Source organism: Labeo rohita, unplaced genomic scaffold (genome assembly GCF_022985175.1).
Source record: "Labeo rohita strain BAU-BD-2019 unplaced genomic scaffold, IGBB_LRoh.1.0 scaffold_1202, whole genome shotgun sequence".
Classification (NCBI taxonomy): Eukaryota; Metazoa; Chordata; class Actinopteri; order Cypriniformes; family Cyprinidae; genus Labeo; species Labeo rohita.
Window position 1 is genome coordinate 1 of NW_026127343.1, and position 24,630 is coordinate 24,630.

General features: G+C 41.7%; 1 protein-coding gene across 1 annotated transcript; it reads right to left on the minus strand.

The window, feature by feature from the left end:
- Positions 1-6: 6 nt before the first annotated feature.
- On the minus strand, positions 7-17,675 carry LOC127157809 (uncharacterized). The gene is made up of 4 exons (XM_051101021.1): positions 16,872-17,675; positions 13,047-13,403; positions 8,484-8,801; positions 7-695 (listed from the first exon to the last, which is right to left on the minus strand). Exons 2-4 carry the CDS (start codon positions 13,297-13,299, stop codon positions 310-312), a joined length of 957 nt encoding a protein of 318 aa, XP_050956978.1. The 5' UTR covers positions 13,300-13,403; positions 16,872-17,675; the 3' UTR covers positions 7-309.
- Positions 17,676-24,630: the final 6,955 nt, after the last annotated feature.

Sequence of the window (24,630 nt, forward strand, 5' to 3'; positions counted from 1 at the left end):
TAGGACTTTTTGCCATATTTTGCAACAGCATACAGACATGGCAGTGGCCAAAGATTTGATGACATACAAAAGAGCATGACTTCAACAACGTTGTTGTCTGTTTGCACGTATAGCATGACAAATAATTAACTGCACTTGAAGCTATCGTAAAATTAACAATTAAACACCCAAAACTGTATATGGCAGCGTTCCAAAGACCAACTGTATGCTGATACGTGAAATTCTGGAGGGGACATTTGCCACTAACTGATCTATGTACTGTACTATAACATGAAAACGGGAACATGAAAGAAATATTCTAAAAGAAACTCATGTAAACATGAGTTTTAAATATACAAGACTTGCTTTAAAACCTAATAACTCACTATGGACTTCAACACCAAATGTAATTTCACTGGTGTTGCTCATGATCTCTAGTCGATAAAATCCAGAGTCTGTGATTGAGATGTTTGTGATGGTCAGAGATCCAGTTTTATGATCCAGCTTCAGTCTGTTTCTGAATCTCTCAGTACCTTCATTACACTGAACATCTGTACAGATAGAACTAAGATCTCCAGTGATTACAGCAATGCGAATGCCATTCATAAACCATTTAATACATTTCTGTTGGCTTTTCTGAATATCAGAGTGTAGAGTGACTGAATCTTCCTCCATCACAAATGCTGATAATCCATCTTCACCGACACCGAGAAAACCTGAAGAAGAAACAAACAGTTAATTACACTCAAGCAAAATTACACAAAATACATGTAATGGATGATCTTGTGCATCATACAACCCAATACATGAGTGTCAGGGCTGTCACAAGACCAGGAATAAGCCAGACAGAAGTGACAGAACCCTGACACTTTCTATAACATATTTGTGGATTCATACACAGGATTTTCACTGACTCAATTTGAAATTTACCCATTATTATTACCCACACAATTACATCACTTAAAATGATCAAAACACAAAACAGGGAACACTTGACAGAAGAACGAACGAACGTGTATATATATACATACCATGCCTTGCGAAAGAATTCATACCCCTTCTTTTTTTTTTTTTGCTGCCTTATGTTTAACTGCTTTAAATTACTTTCTTTTCACATCAATCTACACTCCATACAACATAATGACAACACCCAAAAAAAAAAAAAAAAAAAACATTTTATTACACTGCAAAAAAAAAAAAATCTTATCTTACTTAGTATTTTTGTCTTGTTTTTAGGTTTTTAGTCAAAATATCTAAAATCTTAAATTAAGAGATGCATTTACGAGATAAGTAAAAGGATAAAAGCAAAATGCACTTAAATGTAGTTTTTCCCCCTGGACACAAGTAAAATTATCTGCCAGTGGGGTAAGTAAAATATTCTTAAATCAAGGGTATTTTACTTATTTTAAGCAAGTGTTACCCAGTGGAAACGGGGTAATATAATAAATAAGTCATAAGTCAGCAATTTGTTAAATTAGTTTACTTTTTATTTTGTATATTTTTTCCAGTTCTGAAAAAGAAATGTATATTGTTTTTGTCACTTGACATGTAAAATGTTTACTTTATTTCATAAGGTGACAGTTAAAAAGGCTCACGGATCGTATTGTGAAAGTGCCAAAGAAAAGGAATGACGTGAGTCCGGATGGAAATACACAGTGCGCATATGACGCGTACCCTGTGCCAAAATCAAGCGTCCAACCGACCAATCGACCGACCGGCTAATCGAACGTCTTGTGCTTTGAGTGTCTTATAGGACGGGTGACCCACGTGACGACCTGACGTGACGTCAACGTCATGAAATTATCTGGTTTTTAAAATGTAATGAGCTTAACTGCTCTTTAGAGACTACAAATGAACATTACAACAACTGGATGTACATATTTGATAACAATACCCAACTATTTTTATTAGCTGATTTGAACTATGTAAGGAACCAAACTGCTGTTTAAAGATACTAAATAGGCATGACAGGCAGATTTTGTATACCTAAAATAACACTTAAACAGTTCTCCTGAACCCTAGCTTATGCCTGTGTGTGTCACACACACACACACACACACGCACACACGAACACACGCACACATGAGGGGATGGAGGAGAGGAGAGATGAGTGCCAATCCAAGCCAATAATTTAATAACAGCAGTCTTATTTAATAGACAAAGATTTAAACAGTAAATAGTATTCTTAACTGAATGCTTAGGAGAGCTGTAGTAGTCCAAGAGTCCAGGGGAAGAGCCACGCCACATCAAATCAGCACGCAAAGCATGGAGAGTCAGAATCAGCATGTGAACGGTAGACCAGACAATGAGCAAGTGGCAGAGGGTCCTATTTATAGGGTGTGGCTCAACGAGGAACAGGTGATGTGAATTAGAATTCGGGTGAGGCTGATCGAGTGGGTTGCGCTACCGGAGGTGTGGCAGATGAAGGTGGCTGTGGTGAATGCCTGACAGTGTGTAGGTCTATGTGTATTTTACTTTCAAAGAGTGTTTTACTGTAGACATTATTTGTATGAACATTTGTATATAACACCTTTTATAGTTATGTTTGTTTAGTTTAAATTATAAATAAAAATAAAAATGTATCAAGTAATAAGCGTGTTTTTTGTTCTGATTTTGGAGTTATTTTCGATGAAATAAAGAACATCACATTCGTTTGCATTTATGAGAGAGATATCTACTGATCAAAAACAGATATTTCCTTTTGAGACCCAGACAAATATCTAAGAACACATATACATTTGTTTTTATATTCATCTCAGACCATACATGCCACACTTCCTTATAGATTTTATTGTAAAATTAAGATCATGTTAGCTACAGTACTGTGCAAAAGTCTTAGGCCACTAGTAAGTTCATCAGCTAAAAAATGGTTTAAAGTCAGTTAAAGTCGGTCTTTTGCTGTAGTGTGTCAGCAGGAAATATCAGATTACATTTACAAACATTAGTTTTGCCATTAATCATAATAATCCAGTGAGATTTTGCACAAGGAGTCTGACAACAGCGAGTGCTGAGATCTGATCTCATCATCATCCAGACCTTCATGTCTGGAATGACATGAAGAAACAGAACAAAGTCTCCAGGATGCTTCAAGAAACTTACCTGCAAAGCTGCAGCACTGTTAAAAGTTTTAGGCACTTGTGTAAAAATGCTGTAAAATGAGGATGCTGTCATAAATAGATTTTCTTTATCAATTACCTTATATTAACTAAATTAAATCAACAATTGGTTTACAGCAGCTTTTGCCCTAGGTGCACTCGCGCAATATTTTTCAGGTAGCTTTGCAGGTAGGTCTCTTGAAGCATCTTGGAGACGTTGCCACAGTTCTTCTGGATTTACTCTGTTTCAGTTTGTTCTGTGTCTTCATGTCATTCCAGGAAGACTGGATGATGATGAGATTAGATCAGTGTGGAGCACTGGCTGTTGTCAGACTCCTTGTGCAAACAAAAATCTCACTAGATTATTACAATTAATGGCAAACAGATTGTTTGAAAATGTAAACCAATATTTTTTACTGACACACTACAGCAACCATTACCATTTAAACCATTTTTTTAGCTGGTGAAAATACTACTGGCCTAAAACTTTTGCACAGTACTGTACATTTTTATAATCACATAATGTTTTAGGATTGGAACTATGCAATCTTCTATCATTGGCCTTTAAAATGTGTCTGACATAAAAGTTAAATTCATTTTTTTCGAAATAACATTGGGTATAAGCTATTAGCCTGTAATTTATTTGATTGTCATATTTAGGCTACATGCAGACTTGAAACTAAGTCAAAGCAGACTTGAAGATTTCACTGTCATTTTAAGTACGTTAAAAGCATATAGCCTATATAAATATTCTGAAATTAAATAGCCTATCTGCTGTCAGACCCCTTGGACTGTTTGTGTTGGTTTTGCCCTTTGTCACACCCCCCCTTGGACTGTTTTGTTGGTTCCTCTCTCTTGTGTCCATATATGGTTTTTCCTGTTCCGTTCCTTGTTAAGTCATTATTGGTTAATCACCCACACCTGTCTTTGTATCGTTAGCACACCTTTATAAGTTGGATTTTGTTCATTGTTTGGTTGTCGGATGTTAAAGTTATGTTGGTGTGTGTGTTTCCCTTCTGTTCCTGTCTGGCGTTACCGTTTGTGAAATTTATTAAAGACTTTTCATCATATTCCGCCGTCGTTCATCTCATTCGACACACAGCCGTGACATCTGCTCCTTATATTTAAATTTTAATGGGGGAAATATAATTTTCTTAGATGGCCTCCATCCCAACGTCCTCTACAAAGAGCATAACAGTCTCACTCTCAGAACAATTAGACTATTTGTTAAATAATATTTATTTTTAAAATTTTAAATTAGCTTTCTTGTTTTTGTCAAGCCTGCCATGAATTATGTAGGCTATTTGAAATATTTTAACGGTTTATGAAGAACTCATTGTGGAATAGCTTTTTTTTTTTAAAAAAAATTTATGTCAACACGTGTCTGGTTTATTAGCCTATAATAAAGAAGCCACTGCTGCAGGATCACACTATTTTATTTTAATAATAGGCTTGCACAACTTTTTAAATCAGCATTGTTCAAACCAAGACCAGTTATCTTAAGCATATGAAGTTACAAGAAGGTAAACGCACACAACGTGTCTTCACATGTAGATATTGCGTTAGAAAGACGATCGGTTACTCACACTTCCGACCAAACGTCTATGATACGTGTTAACAACGTGTAAGCATGTAGGAACATGTTACATAAAAATTTTGCAAAAACCCTTTTTGGCTTATTATTAGAACCGATTTAATAATTAATAATGAAGGATTTAAGAACATTTTATATTATGGGTATTTTATTGCAGGCTACAATTTACTTTTATCTGAAAGTTTAGCCTGTGACTGCGCTGTCAAATTTACACATTCAGTTGATGCAAAGCTGTGTAGAACTGAACACAATATGAGTTTGTAGTTAACAATAAACTTTATTGTTATATTAACTGTTTATAGTAGGCCTAAACATTATTACTCGTATTTCAGACCGTTTCACTGTCTATGCGGCACGAGATACTGTGATCCAGTCCAGCCCAAAGGATAAGCGGCGAACGGTTGGATGGACTTTGACATTCGTTCATTTGTGAGATTTTATGTTTAAGATTCAATCGGTGTTTATATATTCTCTTTAATTATTAAATGCTTATTTTTCATTTCCTTTTTAAGATGCGTGAGCAACACCACAAACACTGATGCTGCCTATAGGCTAATTCAGTTGTGACACCACATTTATTTGGGTTGAAGCTCCTTTTCTTTGCAAAAAAGTGTTTCCAAACAATTTTTTGCAACATTTGAACTATCGATATAGAATTTATGCGCTGAAGTTAAACGGAAAAAGATTATGTGGTGGACTGTCATGATTTTGGCTAATAAATGATGCGCATCAGTGTGGGTATACGCAAAGCCGACTAACAAACATAACTATAAAAGGTGTTATATACAAGTGTTCATACAAATAATGTCTACAGTAAAACACTCTTTGAAAGTAAAATACACATAGACCTACACACAGGCATAAGCTAGGGTTCAGGAGAACTGTTTAAGTGTTATTTTAGGTATACAAAATCTGCCTGTCATGCCTATTTAGTATCTTTAAACAACAGTGTGGTTCCTTACATAGTTCAAATCAGCTAAAAAAAAAATAGTTGGGTATTGTTATCAAATATGTACATCCAGTTGTTGTAATGTTCATTTGTAGTCTCTAAAGAGCAGTTAAGCTCATTACATTTTAAAAAACAAGTAATTTCATGACGTTGACGTCATGTCAGGTCGTCACGTGGGTCACGCGTCCTATAAGACACTCAAAGCACAAGACGTTCAGTTAGACATTCGGTTAGACGTTCGATTAGCCGGTCGGTCGGTCGAATGGACGCTTGATTTTGGCATGGGGTACACGCCATAGCAGCATTATATTAAAGAGCCTGTCAGAACGCCATGCGCGTGATGTCTGGCTCCACACTTCACTGCCACACGTGATTTACGTGATGTCTGCGTGACGTGTACGTCACGTCTATGCCTCGTCTGCGACTTAAATTAAATGGATTTAACCCTCTGGTTGTGTTCAGGTCAAATTGACCTGGAAAAGATTTTCTTTTTCCCAAAAATACTAGTTAACGTTATCGCATTGGACTCAGACTTACTGACTTTGTTCACACAGGGTATAAGTACATCTCAGATTTTTTTTTTCTAATTTTCGTAATTTTTTGTGGGTTTTATTTCACTTAGTCACACTTAGTCAAACTTGACCGGACTCTAAACAACTGCTTTTAAATCTCTCCTTATGCTATATTATCACTAAAGATTAGATTCATTCTTTTTGTCAACTTATCGTAGGCCTCGTTTTTCTGAGAGAAGGTACCTCATTTTTTGACTGAAAAAATAATTTTTTATGAGTAATTTTCACAATATGAGAGAAAAAATTATGAAAATGTGCACTGTTTCTCACACTAATGTGCTTTAATGTTTAATCAGGAAGTTTGCTTTTAAATGCTTTTATTTTGTACAAAATTGCAAAAAGTCAAACTTGTGGTGTTCCCGGTCAAAAATGACCGGACTCCAAACAATTGCTTATAAATCTGTCATTATGCTATATTATCACCAAATATTAGATTCAATCTTTTTGTCAACTTGTTTTCTTTCATTTAGGACTGGTTTTGTGTTTCTGTCTGCATCCAATTAATCACACACTAATGTGCTGGAATGTTTAATCAGGAAGTTTGCGTTTAAATGCTTTTATTTTGTACAAAATTGCACAAAGTCACACTCGTCAAAAATGGCCAGCCATTGAAAGTGAATGGGGAAGATCACAAAAAACAGGATCTTTATTTTGAAATTATTTTATTTTCTGAAGAGGGGCACAAAGTAACACTTATGCTGTTCATGTTAAATCTGACCATCATGACATACAAGAAAGAACACATTGAGATTATTTACATTATAACATTTCATGGAACAACAAACCAAAACTGTTATTTTAGTTATATATATCCTGCACACTGACACTGTCAAACTGAAACAATATTATGAAACAACAAGCATTTATTTGTAAACTTTTGTCTACTTTGTGAGAACCTGGAAGCCTCAAAACCTAGGCTAAAGACAAGGCAGTTTGAGCGTGTGAGAGGTTTATCACAGAGAGAGTTATCATAAAAGCATATTGCATGCAGTCCAAGGTAGGATGAAATAAATATAATACTCACAATAGTTTGTGTGACTATACATGCATCTACATGCACAGGTCCAAGGCCTTTATATTTGCAAGCACAAAATGCTCCTGAACACTAGTTGTTTCTCTTACTTTCATTCTTCCCCATTCACTTTCAATGGCCGGCCATTTTTGACAAGTGCAGTTTTGTACAGTTTTGCCTACTTTCAGATAAATGAGGCCTACGATTAATCTAATGCAAATAGAAACACAAAACCAGTCCTAAATGAAAGAAAACAAGTTGCCGAAAAGATTGAATCCAATATAACAAAATGTGAAAAAAAAAAGAAGAAGGGATATGGATACTTTCGCAAGGCACCTATCTAGTGAGAATCAGGAACTGCATTCTTTATGGTGGCCGAGAGAGCTCAACGCGCTGCAACTTCATAAAACACACGCAAATTAAAAAAAAAAAAAAAAACAAAAACACCACCACCACCAGCAAATTAGGAAAACATCTTTATCAGTTTGACAGCACATATGTGCAAATACTTGCAACACAACCAAATACAGAAACATGCTGCAAATACACAGACCACAATGAAACCCTTACGAAAATTAACCAAGAAAAAAAAAAAAAAAACACACAAAAAAACATGGTTACTATAGTTAAACCATGATAGCCACACATTAACCAAATTTGCCACACTGACTTACCATAGTTCAACAATGATATTTGAAGTAAAACTGTGGTTATACAAGTTTAAAATACACCAAATAAATACAATTTATTACACTACATTTTTACTATAATAAACTAATGATAATTTTTTTAAGGGAAATGTCTCAAAGGGACCCCAATAATGCTATGGTTATTTTTGTAAGGGAAGTTGTAAAAGTAAGTTAGCCAGCTTGCATCATTTTTCACAGTTACAGTAATTCTGTATTTCGTCAGTTTATTTAGGCTAATAATATCAAAAAAAAAAAAAAAAGCCAAGTAATCATATGATCAGGATGTTAAAATAAACAAAAATCTCATCTTTCAGAGTAGACATTGATAAGCATGTTCCAGCCATGTTCATCACTAGTTGTGGTTCCCTTAAACATTTCCGATGTGGTCTGTGTGTTTGCCTGTGCATTTCTTATTGAACTTAATTTATAATTACATCGGCAAATTCAAATTTTCAAAAATTATCTATATACTTTATGTGAATTAACGATAAAAAGAAAAAAAAAACTACCTAATGTCACTGAAAAAAAAAAAAAAAAACATCACTTAATACATTAACATCAAATTAAACTTGCTTTTAAGCATAATGACTCACCAGATACAGCAACAATGAAAATCTTTGTCCTGATTTTGCCTCTTCTGCTGTTGATCTGTAGATGATAAAGTCCAGAGTCTGTGGTTCTGATGTTTGTGATGGTCAGAGATCCAGTCTGATGATCCAGCTTCAGTCTGTCTCTGAATCTCTCATCAGCATCTTTACACTGAACATCTGTACAGATATTACTAAGATCTCCAGTGATTTTAGCTATTTGAAAGCCATTAAAATACCACTCAATCCTTTCTGGTTGTTTTGTTTTAATCCCAGTCTGTAGAGTGACTGAATCTCCTTCCATCACAGACACTGACCCTCCATCTGTATCAAAAAAAAAAAAAAAAAAAAGAACATTAAGTAATTACGTTTAGCTGTTGCTTCTTTGGTAGGAGAGAATGTTCTAGATTATCTGATGATTTCCATCAAAGACCAAGGAGATTTGACAGAGTAAAAAGTCTATGATAATTTTGCCTGATTGGATGGAGTGATAACCAGTGTGCATGAGGTGTCGACTCAAAGACGGGTAAGATTCTCTGATGGCCATATAGGGAAGGCAAGGCTTCACTACCACTGGGCACCTACCCAGGAAGGGAAGTGTAATCTTTATAAGGGAGTGAATGTGATGCTTCTTTCGGGCCAAGAGCATCAAGGACGGGTCTGTAAGTATCTATAGTCTGCCTCGACCCAGATTCCACTCCACAGTATATGTTTAATCATGCTCATTTCTCAAAATGGCTAAATTATTATAGAGAAGAAGAAAGTCAACAGTTATGTTGTTTCTAGACCATTTAGGATGATTACATTCTAAGCAAAAGTGACCAATTGTAGAATGGGAGCGGGTGTGAGACACTGAGAACCACCTCAGAAAAGGGGTGCAGGAACTTAATTAACATACAGACCACAGCTGTTACAAAAGGAGCAACTTCATTGGGTAGTAAACTGTAACTGTGTAAAAGGTTTGAGATTATGATGTTCTGGGTTCATTCCGACTCTGTTGAACTCAAGGTACAACATGTACTTTGCCACTGCTATGCTGCAATAAACATCTTCATCAAGATCTTCTACGTCCTCATCACTTTTTCTTACAACTATGTTCCAGACAAATTAGGCAATGTGTAGAAATAATATTAAATCATAACAAGAAAAATGCTTCTTGTTTCATTAGACAAAAAGTCCCTACATTCCAGCACTTGAAACTGAGATAATATTTCACCTATGCCTACGTTAAAAATTACAAAAATAAATAAATAAATAAATAAAATTTCAAAAAAATAAATGGTCTTCACAGAACCATCTACTTGGAGCAAATATTTTTCAACTAAAATGTATTATATACAATATCTAGTTAAAAAAATAAAAAAGGAGAAAAAATTTTTAAATATTATGAGAGTGCAAAAATATCTCAATTAGTGCTGTCAAACGATTAATTGTGATTAATCGCATACAAAATGATAAATACGTTTAATAAATGTGTGTGTACTGTGTGTAATTGTTATGTATATATAAATACAAACACATTCATGTATATATTTAAGAGAAATGTGTTATTTATGTACAAGACAAACGTATTTATATATAATATAATTATATAAAAATTATGATAAATACATATACTTGTAAATACTTCTTAAATATATACATGAATGTGTTTGTATTTATATACACATAATAATTACACACAGCACACACACACACATATTAGTCAAACTTTTATTTTGTATGCGATTAATCGCGATTAATCGTTTGACAGCCCTAATCTCAATAATCTTTATGAGATTTTAAACAATTTCATTTATTAATTTATTTTTTTGTGAAAATAGTTCATAAACAGAGTTGACCCTTCAAGCAACAGAATTGTAAAGTAACAGAAAGGCCTGGTGGACTGTCAATTCTGTTACAGCATTGTCAGTATTGTTACTCTACCTTGGTAACAGAGTTGATGTCACAGAATTAACTATTTTAATTATTTTTGCTAAAAACTCCACTTGCTAGCATAAATGCTAAGGGCACAATGCACTAATGAAATCATGATTAAAAGACTTTTAAAAAACCTAATGTGTGATCAGTAATAAATTCAATTTTTCTTTTGACATAACACCAATTTAAAGGCAAAGTGTGGGCATGGTACAGTAACAGTACAGTAACAGAATTGTGTATTAGAGAAAATAAAATGTATTTTGGATTTTTGTACATCAAAAAAAAAATAAATAAATAAATAAATAAAAAAATTCTATATATGTTTAAATGTACAAAAATCTAAAAAAAAAATGTTTTTTTCTCTAATACACAATTCCCACAATTATTGGTATCCCTCAAAATTCTTACAAGTAAAATAGCTCTAAAGTATATTCCAAATTCATATTTTCATTTTTAGCACACCAGGGTGATGAAATTAGCCTGCCATGACTTCCTGTTTGACAGGAATTTGTATTCATCTACCAGAAGCTTTTTCCAAAGTGGCTCAAGGTATATTTGATCAGTTTATGTACTGACGGAAAATACATTAATATGTAATACATAAATAAATAAATAAATGAAGTTTATAAAAAAATAATAATAATAATAATAATAATAATAATAATAATAATAACTGTAAAAATGCAACAGAAAAACGGTTATTTAATGGGTTTTTACTGCCTTTTTATTTCCTTTTACAACTTTTGTTGAAAAACACAGATGCTGTGACTTTTACACTTGATGGTTTTTCATTTTAATAATTATGTTTATTTTTAGTTATCAGTAATGTACATTAAGAAATTTATTGTTACAACTTATATTGTTAAATTAATGTTTGCAAAATTTGGTGTTTTTGTGAATGACATTGTGTGCACCATCTATATATTACTATTTACATCAGCTTGTGGAAAAGCTGCTTTTAATGAAGTTGATGCCAAGTTATTTTCACATAGTTTTTATACCAAGTAACTTAACACAAGCATTTACTGGGACCCTTATTTTCTCTGCATTACCTATGAGTCCTGCATGGGCCCTCTTTGGTAAATGTGCACCTGCCTGTCAAGGCACCGGTCTGATCTGGGTTTGTTTGTATTGTCATTGTTGTCTGGAGCACATGGCTGTCTGTTGATATTTGTGTTTGCCATGTGCTCTGTCTATTGTTACCCCGCCCCTCTTGTTACCCTATTATCTTGTTAGGGTTTACACCTGTTTTTTGATCATTAGTCACCCTTTATATTTCCCTCTTGTTTTCTGTCCTGTGCCAGATCGAATTGCTGCTCTGCAGAGTTAACTTGGCTCTTGTCTATTTAGATTATCCTGCAACTGTTGTAATCAAGTTTTGCCTTGCATAGGTTCTGCTTTATTTTATTCTTTTTGATATTAGGATTTTTCCTTTATTTTCCTGTTTTTGTGCCATCTAGTTCCTTGTTTTTTCAGCTTCCCCATTGGCTTTGGCTACTGGATTCCCCCATTCCTGCCCCTTTCTCCCCTTCCCTTGCTGCCCAGCTCTTCCTGCTTTCCTGCCCTCCAGCTGATCTGTTAATATCTGTGTTGCCCACCAGCCTCAGAGGATTGCAGTCAAGTCAACCAGGCGTCCACCTTCGCCCTCCTGTAAACACCCTTCCTCTCTCTCCTGTCGTCGCTGTTCCCTGGAGCTCATTGGAGGGTTCGCCTGTCTCATTGCTCTGGAACTGTTGCTCTCAACCATTCACTGCGAGATCCCTTTTCTGGATGCATCCTGCTAGGCTGAAGTTCACTTCCTAGGACTGGATTGGTCTGTCCTGGTTACCAGACAGTGCCTGAACTATTGCTTTCTGAGTTCCTGTTTGTTTTTGAAACCCAATAAACCTCTGTTATCCCTGCAACTGATTCCTCCTCTTTTACCACCCTGACACTGCCCTGCAGAACTTAGAAAACACGACCTGACCCGTTTGACAAAGACTGTGACATGAACCACTCATTAAGTTCATCAGGTAGACAAAAACAACTCCTGTGCATTGTGGCTATTATCTTATACATGTTGTAATCACAGACACAGAGGCAACTTAAATTAAATGATAATATTTACACTGCAAGACTTAATACAGATATATTTTGATGCATTAGATTTTTTTTTTTTTTTAATTTTGTCCCACCCTTTGCTATGTTTATCACTATGTCAGTCATTGAATTGGGCTGTGACTCGTAGAACGATATTTTAGCAGATTCACTCTGCATTTAAATGCAGTTGTCTCTCTTGAAACTTTGCAGTGTATATGTGGCCATTGGTCCTTTTATCAACATGAAAAATGCAACTTTTATTCTAATTGTGAATAGATTAGATAATGTGTACAGAAAGTGAACAAAGAGTGCTCCCTTTATAATCAAACTATCAATGACTTCAGCTGCAGTGTGACTGGCTACAATGATCTATGTTGCAAATCATGCTGTACATAGAAACCTTTGATGGTCTTTGCCAAATTCATTGTCTTGAAAATAGACTAAAGTTTCTGCTGCAGTTAGAAGAGTAAAATAAGTGAAGATAACGTTTTCACTTCTCAAAGTGGATCAGACACCTATGATATTAAAGGTGGATACATTTACTGAGAATCATCACTAAATGATACTCACCAATGACAGTGACACTGAAGCTCCTAATGATGCTGATCCTGCTGATGCTGCTGATGCTGCTGCTGATCTTTAGTTTATAAACTCCAGAGTCTGTGATTGTGGTGTTTGTGATGGTCAGAGATCCAGTCTGCTGATCCAGCTTCAGTCTGTCTCTGAATCTCTCATCACCATCTTTACACTGAACATCTGTGCAAATCCTACTATGATCCTCAGTGATTTCAGCTATAGGAGTGTCATTAAAATACCACGTCATCAGTTCATTTGGGTTTTTTAACACAGGATCAGGATTTTAAAAAAAAGATTCTCCCTCCTTCACTGACTTTATCTTCATTTGATCTCGTTCAGCAGCAGGGACTTCTGAAACAAACAACACAAAAGCTGCTAGAGGATCTTTTGCTGAAAACAACAAACTACAAAATATGCAAGAAGTTTAAATGTAAAAGCAATTTTCATGCTCCTTCATGACATTCAGTCTGACATTATGTGCTCAACCACTCAGAACTTTATAATTCCAAGGCTACGATTTGTTATACTTTTGCTGCCTTGGAATTATAAGGTTCTATCTGCATTCTGGGTGTTTTTGAGATATTGACCTTTAAAGTTTTTGCATTCCATATAGCAAAAATTCCTACATGAAAATGGCAGAGACTCTAAATGTATTCTAAATGTACAATATCAAAACCCTCTTAAGTTTTTAAATGGGGATTTTGGAAACAGACCAAATGCAGATAGAACCTTATAATTCTAAAAAGTCATTTTCCACTTGGAATTATAAGGTTCTATCTGTAACGCCACGCCAGCAGAGGGAGCCCTCACCCATTGACTGACTGTTACTGCTCCCTCTGCTGCTTCTATGGTTACTTCCTGTTTGGTGGCCATTTAAGGAGGGCCATTCCAAACAGGACTCTGCGAAGTATTGTTTTGCCTGTGCAGACTCTACCAAGCGGTTTCCCTGTTTTCATAGCCTTGTTTTTGTTTTTTTCATGGTTTTGTTTCATAGTCATAGTTTTGCCTTGTTTCTTTGCAATAGTTTTGTCTAGTTTCATTGCCATAGTTTTTGCCTAGTTTCATAGCCTTGTTTATTTGTTACATTTGGACTGCTCTCTTGGATTTTGACCTTCTGCCTGTTTATTTGGATTTTGCTTTTGTCTTGCCCTACATATTACTGTTTGTTTGGAAATCAACCCTGCCTGTCTTGACTATGTTCTGTTTAATGTCCACCAAGCCACAGTCTTCTCACACTAAGCCTGCCAAACCAAAACCTGCTCACGTCACGTCTGCCGCTCCAAGACCTGCTCACATCATGCCTGCCGCTCCAGGGCCGCCCTTCCAGAGTCTGCACCTGTCATGGCCACCCTCCCAGAGCCAGTCCACAAGATGGCCGCCCCATCCGAGTCACCGGCCAAGATGGCTGCTACGCCTGAGCCTCATCATGCTAAAATCATCTCAACCGTATCTCATCCCATCATGTCTACCATACCCAAGGCAAATCAAGTGATGCCTGTTCCTCCGGTATCAAGTCAAGTCAGGGCTGTACTTTCAGTGTCAAGTCAAGTGACAGCTGTGTTTCCTGAGCCACGTCAAATTACAGCTGTTACTTCTGAATCAAGCCAAGTCACAGCTGTAGTTCTTGAATCAAGTCAAGTCATAGCTGTCCTCCATGAGTCAAGCCAAGTCACAGCTGTTCCCCACGAGTCAAGCCAGGACACAGCTGTTCTCCATGAGTCAAGCCAAGTCACAGCTGTTCCCCACGAGTCAAGCCAAAACACAGAGCTGTTCCCCACGAGTCAAGCCAACACAGAGGTTCTCCATGAGTCAAGCCAAGACACAACTGTTGTTCCTGAGTCAAGTCACGTTACAGTTGTTGTTCCTGAGTCAAGTCAAGTTACAGCTGTTGTTCCTGAGTCAAGTCAAGTTACAGCTGGGTTGTCTATGTTAAGCCAAACCACAGCTGATCTCCATGAGCCAAGCCAAGTTACAGCAGATCTTCATGAGCCAAGTCAAGTTACTGCTGTTGTTCCCGAGCCAAGTCAAGCCACAGCTGTTGTTCCTGAGCCAAGTCAAGCCAGAGTTGACCTTCATGAGCCAAGTCAAGCCAGAGTTGATCTTCATGAGCCAAGTCAAGTCACAGCTGACCTTCATGAACCAAGTCAAGCCACAGCTGATCTTCCTGAGCCAAGTCAAGTCACAGCTGATCCTCATGAACCAAGTCAAGTCACTGCTGTTTTTCACGAGTCGAGTCAAGTCATTGAGTCAAGTCAGGTCATGGCAGAACCCCCTGAGTCAAGTCAGGTCACAGCAGACCTCCCTGAGTCAAGTCAAGTTGCGACAGACCTCCCTGAGTCAAGTTGCAACAGACCTCCCTGAGTCAAGTCGCAGCAGACCTCCCTGAGTCAAATCAAGTCACGACTGATCTCTCTCAGTCAAGTCAAGACACAGCTGCGCTCCTAACAGAGTTTCATAGCCTTGTTCATCTGTTACTTTGGACTGCTCTCTTGGATTTTGACCTCCTGCCTGTTTATTTGGATTTTGCTTTTGTCTTTCCCTACATATTTCTGTTTGTTTGGAGATCGACCCTGCCTGTCTTGACTACGTTGTGTTTAATAAAGCTCGCACCTGGATCTCTCACGCTTCACAAGAGTCCCGTTACACTATCTCGCACAACATTAATTGAAACAACAATTTTTAAGAAATACAAACAGTTTACTTATCAAAAAAGTAACACTTTACTTGAAGGGGTGTGCATAAGACTGACATAACAGCTTCATAATCATGACATGGCACATGACAACTTGACAAACCAGTACATCATAACCGGTCAGTGTCTTTGTCATGACAATTTGACATTAACAAGACAATTTTGTACTAAGAGCTATATATGTTGAAAATATGTGACCCTGGACCACAAAACAAGTCCTAAGTAGCACAGGTATATTTTTAACAATAGCCAACAATACTGTCACGGTGTACGTTGTCGTGTGCGCGGGAATGAGCAGGAGGAGAGTGGAAATCCAATATGTGCAGTTTATTAGTATAATCCAAAATGTGCATAAGAACAAAAGCAGGGAAAACAGCAGGGAACCAGAAACAGCGACGAACATGACCAGAATGACAATGTAATCACCGACAAGACACCATGGGGACTGTTATAAAATAATTGGACAGGAACGGGCCAGCTCAGTGATCTCATATCGCATAATCTTATTAACTGTTTATCTTCTGAATGGCAACCTTCTTTAACAGGCTATTCAGTGCCAAACTCACCGTGCAGTTGATTTCAGTGGTTAAGGTTAAAGTCAGGTGTGTGGTAGGTTTAGGGGTTAGCATTTTTGTAGCATGGTGTAGGAAATCAACACTGTGATTGTCACAAACCAATAAAATCTTTAGAATCAGTTGTGGGGTGGAGTATGCGTTATAAAGTTGATTGGGGGAAAAAACTGTACATGTGTGTCATGTGCCTGACTGTCAATAGGAGGAAGCCACGCCCTATTTTGGAGCTCCCACCCCCATTTGGAGATGATCAAAGGGGGGCGCTGAGCTGTTCTTGAGGGGCATTTAGTAAGGTGAGATTACACCAAAGATGTATGAGCTAAGACTTGCAAAAGAAACTTGCTGAAACTTCCCGTTTATTTGGTTATACTATAACCTTTTCACTTTTATTTTTTCCTCTGTTCCAACTTTTTTTGGAGTGTGTTGCAGACTTCAAAATAAAGATTTGTTTATATTTACAAAATACAGTTAAGTTGGTCAGTAGCAAAAAACACATATAATTAAACACATTAAGTGATGTGATTTAAATGAGACAAACAAAACATAATGACTCACCATGAACAGCAACACCGAATTTCCAATATGAGCTGTGGCTGCTGCGGTTGATCTGTGGTGTATAAAGTCCAGAGTCTGTGGTTCTGGTGTTTGTGATGGTCAGAGATCCAGTCTGATGATCCAGCTTCAGTCTGTCTCTGAATCTCTCATCACCATCTTTACACTGAACATCTGTACAGATCTTATTGAGATCTCTATTGATTTCAGCGATGATATTTTTATTAAAATACCATCTAATCTCTTGAATTTGGTTTGTTTCAACATCAGTGTTTAGAGTCACTGAATCTCCCTCCATCACAAACACTGACAGTCCTTCTGAACCAATACCAAAAACACCTGAAGAAGATTAAATAAACAGTTATTATATAATAATCATTGATTTACACTATAGTGCTGCTGGGTGGTATGACCAAAAATGTGTATCATGGTATTTTTTTTTTTTTTTCAGATGGTGTGTCACGTACTCGTGGTGTGCAAGGAACGAGGAGCAGACAAGAAAGTCCAATGCATACACATTATTTAATAAATCCACAAGGAAGGCAAGAACAGATGGGAACAGTGGGGAAATCCAAAACAACAAACACAACGTAATCAAACAAAACAGAATGACAATGTAAGAACCGACAAACTTGACTAGACACAACCAACCTTAAATACACAGAAAGAATCAATCAGGGAAAGACAGGAGAACAATACAACAGTGACGTAACTAATGAAAAGCGGAACAGGAAGACCAAATATGGGCATACAAAAGGGAAACACAAAACAGTCCACAGAGGTCTGACATTACCCCCCCCCACCCTATAAGCCGCGACCCGCGCCGTAACAAATACACCGGGGTGGGAGGGTGGGCGCCCTAGAGGTCCGTGCCGGGCAGACACAGGGTGCAAAGGAGGCACACCTCCAGGGCGGATCAGGGAGCCATGGCGGAACACAGCGTCCATAATGCCATGGCGGGTCCAGGAGTTCGGGACGCAAACGGCCATGGCGGGTCCAGGAGTTCGGGGAGCCATGGCTGAGCACACAGTCTATATGGCCATGGCTGGTCAGGGGGTTCAGGAAGCCATGGCCGAGTATACAGTCCAGGTGGCCATGGCTGATCAGGGGAGTAGCCCCTGATTTTCTTGGGGGAACTTAGGGGCGTAGCCAGCCCAGGAGAGCATGGGAAGGTCGGGCTTGTTAGATGCAAGCACAGGAGGGCGCACGGGCGGCGCCGGCTCTGGAGGGCGTGCTGGAGGAGGCACTGGCTCTGGAGGGCACGTTGGAGAGAGTTCCGCCTCTGGAGGGCACGCTGGAGGCAGCTCGGGCTCTGGTGTGCGCGCTGGAGGCAGCTTGGGCTCTGGTGTGCGTGCTGGAGGCAGCTCGGGCTCTGGTGTGCGCGCTGGTTCTTGACTTGGCTCTGTGAACGCAGCTGCAACTTGACTTGGCTCAGGAAACGCAGCTGCAACTTGACTTGGCTCAGGAAATGCAGCTGCAACTTGACTTGACTCAACAGACGCAGCTGCAACTTGACTTGTCTCAGGAGACGCAGCTGCAACTTGACTTGATTCAGGAGACGCAGCTGCGACTTGACCTGGCTCCGTAAACACAGCTGCAACTTGACTTGGCTCGGGAAACACAGCTGCAACTTGCCTTGACTCAGGAAATGCAGCTGCAACTTGATTTGACTCGGGAAACACAGCCGTCACTTGCCTTGACTCAGTAGACGCAGCTGCAATTTGACTTGGCTCAGTAAACGCAGCTGCAACTTCACTTGAATCTGTCCTAGCAGCAATGACTTGAAGGGGCCCTTTCTTTGCCGCCCTTTTGCGAGCCGTGGGTGGTGTCCGAGTGCTTAACTTTACTCGTGATTTTCTGTGCATTAATTAAGCATGAATTAATGCATATTTATGCAGACGTATTGTAAAGTGTTACCGATAAGTTTAATAAAACATCTCGGTTACATCTGTAACTCTCGTTCCCTGAAGGAGGGAACGGAGACGTTACGTCATAACTGACGTATTTGGGGTCTCCCCTGGGAGGTCAATCACCTCTGAGTTAACTGGAAAAGGCCAATGAAAATTGGCGAGTGGATTTTGCATGCCAAGCCACTCCTCCGTACATACGGGTATAAAAGATGGCGGCGTGCATCCACTCATTCAGATTTAAGCTGAGGAGCTGAACCGGACTCGAGCCCCCCAGTGCAGTTCAGAATTGTGGCAGGAGGACGTAACGTCTCCGTTCCCTCCTTCAGGGAACGAGGGTTACAGATGTAACCGAGACGTTCCCTTTCAGTCGTTCTCTACGACGTTACATCATAACTGACGTATTTGGGGTCCCCTCTGGAAAACGCCACAATTCTGAACTGCGTTATGTGATTGAGATCCAAATGCCAACAGGCAAGCGTGTCAGGACAGATGGATCTCAACACGTAACCTTCCCAACGCCCTGTAAGCCAGATAATGGGCCCGCCAGGGATGCCAGGTATCTGAAGCAACCATTGGGGGGGCGGAGATGATGACCAGGAGGTCACGTGGAAGACAGAAAAAAATGGTAGGGGAACATGGAAGAATCCATGGACCGAGGAGATGCCACGACCGGGAGGGGTGAAGGAACCCCCTACCGGACAAAGTCAGAAAACTCCGGCCTAATCTGAACTGTGGGGGCAAGAAGAACCCAGAGTTCACCTAGGGAACAACTGGGAGAAAGCGCACGGATCCAAGGGAATGGCGCAGCAAGCCGACACCAAGCCGTCCTCCCGCAATTTACCTGATGTTACCTTAACACACGGGAGGAGACAGGCTCCACGCGGAGACTGAAGTCTCGCAAGGTGTTTGGTGTCGCCCAGCCCGCAGCTCTACAGAAGTCTGCTAGAGAGGCGCCATGGGCCAACGCCCAGGAGGAGGCGACACTCCGGTGGAGTGGGCTTGAACTCCCAGGGGGCACAGCTCACCCTGACACTGGTAAGCCAGGGTGATGGCATCAACCACCCAATGAGCCAACCTCTGCTTAGAGGCAGCACTCCCCTTCTGCTGCCCCCAAAGCAAACAAGAGCTGCTCGGAGCGTCTGAGGCTCCGGGTGCGGTCCACGTAAGTGCGCAAGGCACAAACGGGACACAGCAACGTAAGGCCGGGTCTGCCTCCTCCGGGGGCAGAGCTTGCAGGCTCACCACCTGATCCCTAAGGGGAGTGGTGGGAACCTTGGGCACATAACCAGGCCGGGGTCTCAAGGTCACGTGAGAATCAGCCGGACCGAACACAAGGCACGACTCGCTGACAGAGAGGGTGTGCAGGTCCCCCACCCTCTTGATGGACGTGAGCGCGCTCAGGAGCAATGTCTTCAAAGACAGCTATTTTAGCTCGACTGATGCAAGCGGCCCAAAGGGGGGCCCCCCGGAGGCCTAATAGCACAACGGAGGGATCCCAAGAGGGAGTGAGGTGCGAGGGAGGGGATTAGCCTCCTAGCACCTCTCAGGAACCTGGCGATCAGGTGGTGCTTCCCCAGGGAACAGGCCATCGATGCATCATGGTATTCAAGCAATGGTTGCTGCGTAAACTTGTAAAGTGGAGGGGGACAGCCTCCGCTCTAACCTTATCTTGAAGAAAGGAAAGCACCACACCGACCGAGCATCTCTGTGGGTCCTCCCGGCAGGAGGAACACCAATCAGCGAATAGACTCCACTTCAGGGCATAGGCCTGCCTGGTAGAGGGGGCTCTAGCCTGAGTGATGGTATTAATCACGGCCTGGGGAAGGCCAGTGAGGTCTGCCGAGTCCCATCCAGAAGCCACATATGGAGGTTCCAGAGGTCGGGACGCGGGTGCCAGATTGTGCCCATCCCCTGAGAAAGAAGGTCCTTCCTCAGGGGACTTTCCCAGGGAGGGGCTGTCGTGAGAAGCATGAGGTCGGCAAACCAGGTCCGGGTGGGCCAGTAAGGCGCAACCCACAAGACCTGCTCCTCGTCCTCCCAGAATCTGTGCAAGGAGGCTCACTGGGGAAAAGGCGTACTTGGTGAGTCCCTGGGGCCAGCTGTGTGCCAGCGGGTCCCTGCCGAGGGGGGCCTCGGACAGGGCAAAAAACAGCCGGCAGTGGGAGGATTCCGGGGGAGGCGAACAGGTCCACCTGAGCCTCTCCGAATCATTTCCAAATCAGCTGGACCACCTGGGGGTGGAGTTGCCATTCTCCGGGACGGATGAGCTGTCGTGAAAGCGCATCGGCTGCACGATTCAGCTCTCCCGGAATGTGAACGGCCCGCAGCGATCTGAGCCGCGTCTGACTCCACAGGAGGAGATGGCGGGCGAGTTGCGACGACGGGAGCGCAAACCACCCTGCCGGTTGATATACGCTACTGTTGGAACATTGTCTGTTCGAATCAGCACATGCTTGTCGCGCAGCATCGGAGAAACTGATGCAGCGCTAAAAGCACTGCGAGCAACTCGAGGCAATTGATGTGCCACTGCAGTCGAGGTCCTGACCAGGAGCCCAAAGATGTCTGCCCATTGCAAACGGCACCCCAGCCCGTCTTGAAGGCATCTGTGTTCACAACCATGTGCCTCGACACCTGACCCAGGGGCACAGTGGCCCGTAGAAAGACAGGGTCTGACCAAGGGCTGAAAAGGCGGCGACATTCTGGGGTAGCGCCGGCCTGGAATGTGCCGTGGTGCCATGCCCATCTCGGGATTCGGCCATAGAGCCAGTGCTGAAGCGGTCTCATATGGAGCAGTCCGAGCGGCGTAACTGCGGTTGCGGCTGCTATATGCCCCAGGAGCCTCTGAAAAAGTAGAGGGGGACCGCCGTCTTGTGTCTGAATAAGTTCAGACAACTCAGCACCGACTGGACACGCTCGTTCGTGAGGTGTGCTGACCTGTCGACCGAATCCAGCTCCAAACCGAGAAAAGAGATCCTCTGCACAGGGGGAGAGTTTGCTCTTTTCTCAGTCGACCTGTTGTACTAATATGCCCGACCTTCGAGGCAAACCGAAGAACCGGTCTTTTAGGTGACCCAACCCAGAAGACAATGTGTTCTGGAGAAACGTCATGTTGCGAAAGCAGCCCTACCTTCACCCCTGGTTCCTGCGACGTTGGCGAAGAAGTGCTCAGAGTCTGAATCTGAGGAGGTAAAACGTCACTCATAATTAAAACTCGGGGTGAAAGACCCAGAAACTTAAATTGCTCTTTTTGTGAGTGGTTGGGTACCCCCGACCCGAAGGTTGGAGGCAGCAGCGAAGCCGTCCTCTCCCGGCCCTCCCCCGGGAGAGGGGGGGGAGATATCAAAGTCCCCCGCCGAGCAATCTTCTCCATCCCCGGGTAGCCTGCTTCCAGGAAGCCCCATTTCCATTTATTTCCACAAGGCAACCCAGATGGCAGACCGCCACCCCTAGGAGTGGTCAGCTCAACGCCCCCGAAGGGGAGCGGAGTGGAGCACCGGGGCAGACCTTCGGCGAAGGCAGACGAAAAAGCGCGGCCCTACCAAGGGCACTCCTGTCTGCATAAGAACTGCCCAGGACCGCTGGGCAGGGTCCTGAACAGTGTCGTTGAAGAGGCTGGTCTGAAGGATGAAACACCAAGAAAGCGAGCTTTGTCAGTGTTGTACATCCCACCAGATTCAACCAATGTTATTATTAATTTCTCTTAGGCCATCAAGTTGGACATCACCTGACCGAGGGAGTGCACCGAGACCTTGCGATCACCGTATGCAGTTCCTGCCTCAACCTCAAGTCAGAACTCTCCTTGTGCACGACATAATCATGGCCTGTATGATGCAGGAGGGCCATGGCGTGCAGGGCGGAGGTGACATGGCCTGCAGCACTGTGAGCCTCGCTTACAGCCAAGGCTGGCAGTGCTTACAAGCCAGGAGGGAACACGGGCAGCCCACCAGGTGGCGGCATATTGCGTGCACGAGTGCACCACAACCACACACTCCACCAGAGGGCGTCAACGTGCTCCACGCCACCCCCACCACGTGCAGGACGGAGATGGCATGGCCCGTAGCGCTGTGAGCCCCGCTTAATAGCCAAGGCCAGCAGCGCTAACAAGCCAAGAGGAAACACGGACAACCCACCAGGTGGCGGCGTTTTGTGTGCACGAGCGCACCGCAACCGCACACTCCACCAGAGGGTGTCATGTGCTCCCCGCCACCCCCATCTGCAAGGAGAGCGCGGGGGAAAAGCCGAACACGTAGTTAAGCTCTTCCTGAACCTCCGGGAAGAAAGGCCCCTCCCTGGGGCCTGATTGTGCCCGTGCAGAGGAAGTCCGTCGCTGAGAACCAATCGTCAGACCGCGAACAACCAGGGGAGGCGGGAATCCGACCCCCAGCCTGGTCGTCGCGGCAGCCCGGAGGAACACGGCAGTCAACCTAGCCTGGGACTCAGTAGAACCCCCGGCGTCAAAGACGAACCGCTCCGCTGATGTGACGATAGACATCTTAACGACCTCCTGAGCACTAAATGTGACGCAGGGCTCGTGGTAAGACGAACCGGCATCAGCATTCAGAACTCGACGGTAATACGCAAAGAGGAGCCGGTCCTCTGCGGGGACTCACCCGACGGAAAAACGCAGACTGTAATCCTCAGGTCCCCCATGCTTCTAGCCAATGCAGCCTCGGGAGTCAGCAACTCGCGAGACCGGAAAGGGTAGAGCGCAAAGGTAGCCTACAAAACAAATGTAAGCAATGACCAAGCGTAATAATGAGTCTGCCCACGAGAGCGGGCATAACCCAACCACAAACGCTATCTCAACGTGCATTGTTTACGGCCCAGACCTATGAGAGTGATTGTGCCCGTGCGGAGGAAGTAAGGAGACTATCGTCCCTAAAAGCACACGATCGGAGATGCGTCTTGAAAAAGACACCCTCAATGAGCGTGCTTCGTTGGAAAATTGCTCTTTTAGCGCTGGTTTGCCCAGGGAAGGACCGCGGCACAAGCGTGCACTCAAGAGGGGTTCTTCGCTGAAAAGCAAAATTACCGAACAGAGATACAGCCGGCTACGCAGCGTTGAGAGACTCCAACGATGAGTTTCCAGTCAGCTAGCGGGTGAAGCTCCGAAGCAGAAATCTGAATGAGTGGATGCACGCCGCCATCTTATATACCCGTATGTACGGGGGAGTGGATTGGCATGCAAAATCCACTCGCCAATTTTCATTGGCCTTTTCCAGTTAACTCAGAGGTGATTGGCCTCCCAAGGGAGACCCCAAATACGTCAGTTATGACGTAATGTCGTAGAGAACGACTGAAAGGGAACTAAAGTTCTAGCTCAAACAGTCAGAATATTTTACTCTAGAAACATTTACAATTTTTTACAGATGTTACTTGTTTTTTTAAGTAAACATAAATTTACATCTGCATTGTGCCATCAAAGTTGCGGAATACAAACCTGTTTCATGATTTGAAACAATATCAAAAAAAGAAATTAATTTCTCTATTAAGATATTTTAAGGAAAAAAAGAGACTTTACTTAAGTTTGCTCATGCATGTTTTGAAGTAGAAAAAAAATCTTATAATTATACATTTTTAAAACTGTTTTTGTTCTGTTAAATGTTCAACTGTTTTGTAAGTGTTTGTGATCAATTGATAATTGTGGTAATTTTTTGGGCCATTCTGCCCAGCCCTAACTTTGTAACTTCAAAGATGAAAACTGCACAAATATCCAGGCAGTAGACATGATGGAGAATCACACACATATCAAATGGATCTTGTTGGGATGATATCCAAGTGACAGAATTATTTTAACCGAGTTAATAGAAGTGATTTATATCTATTTATGATATTTCTTGTGGCCTGCAAAA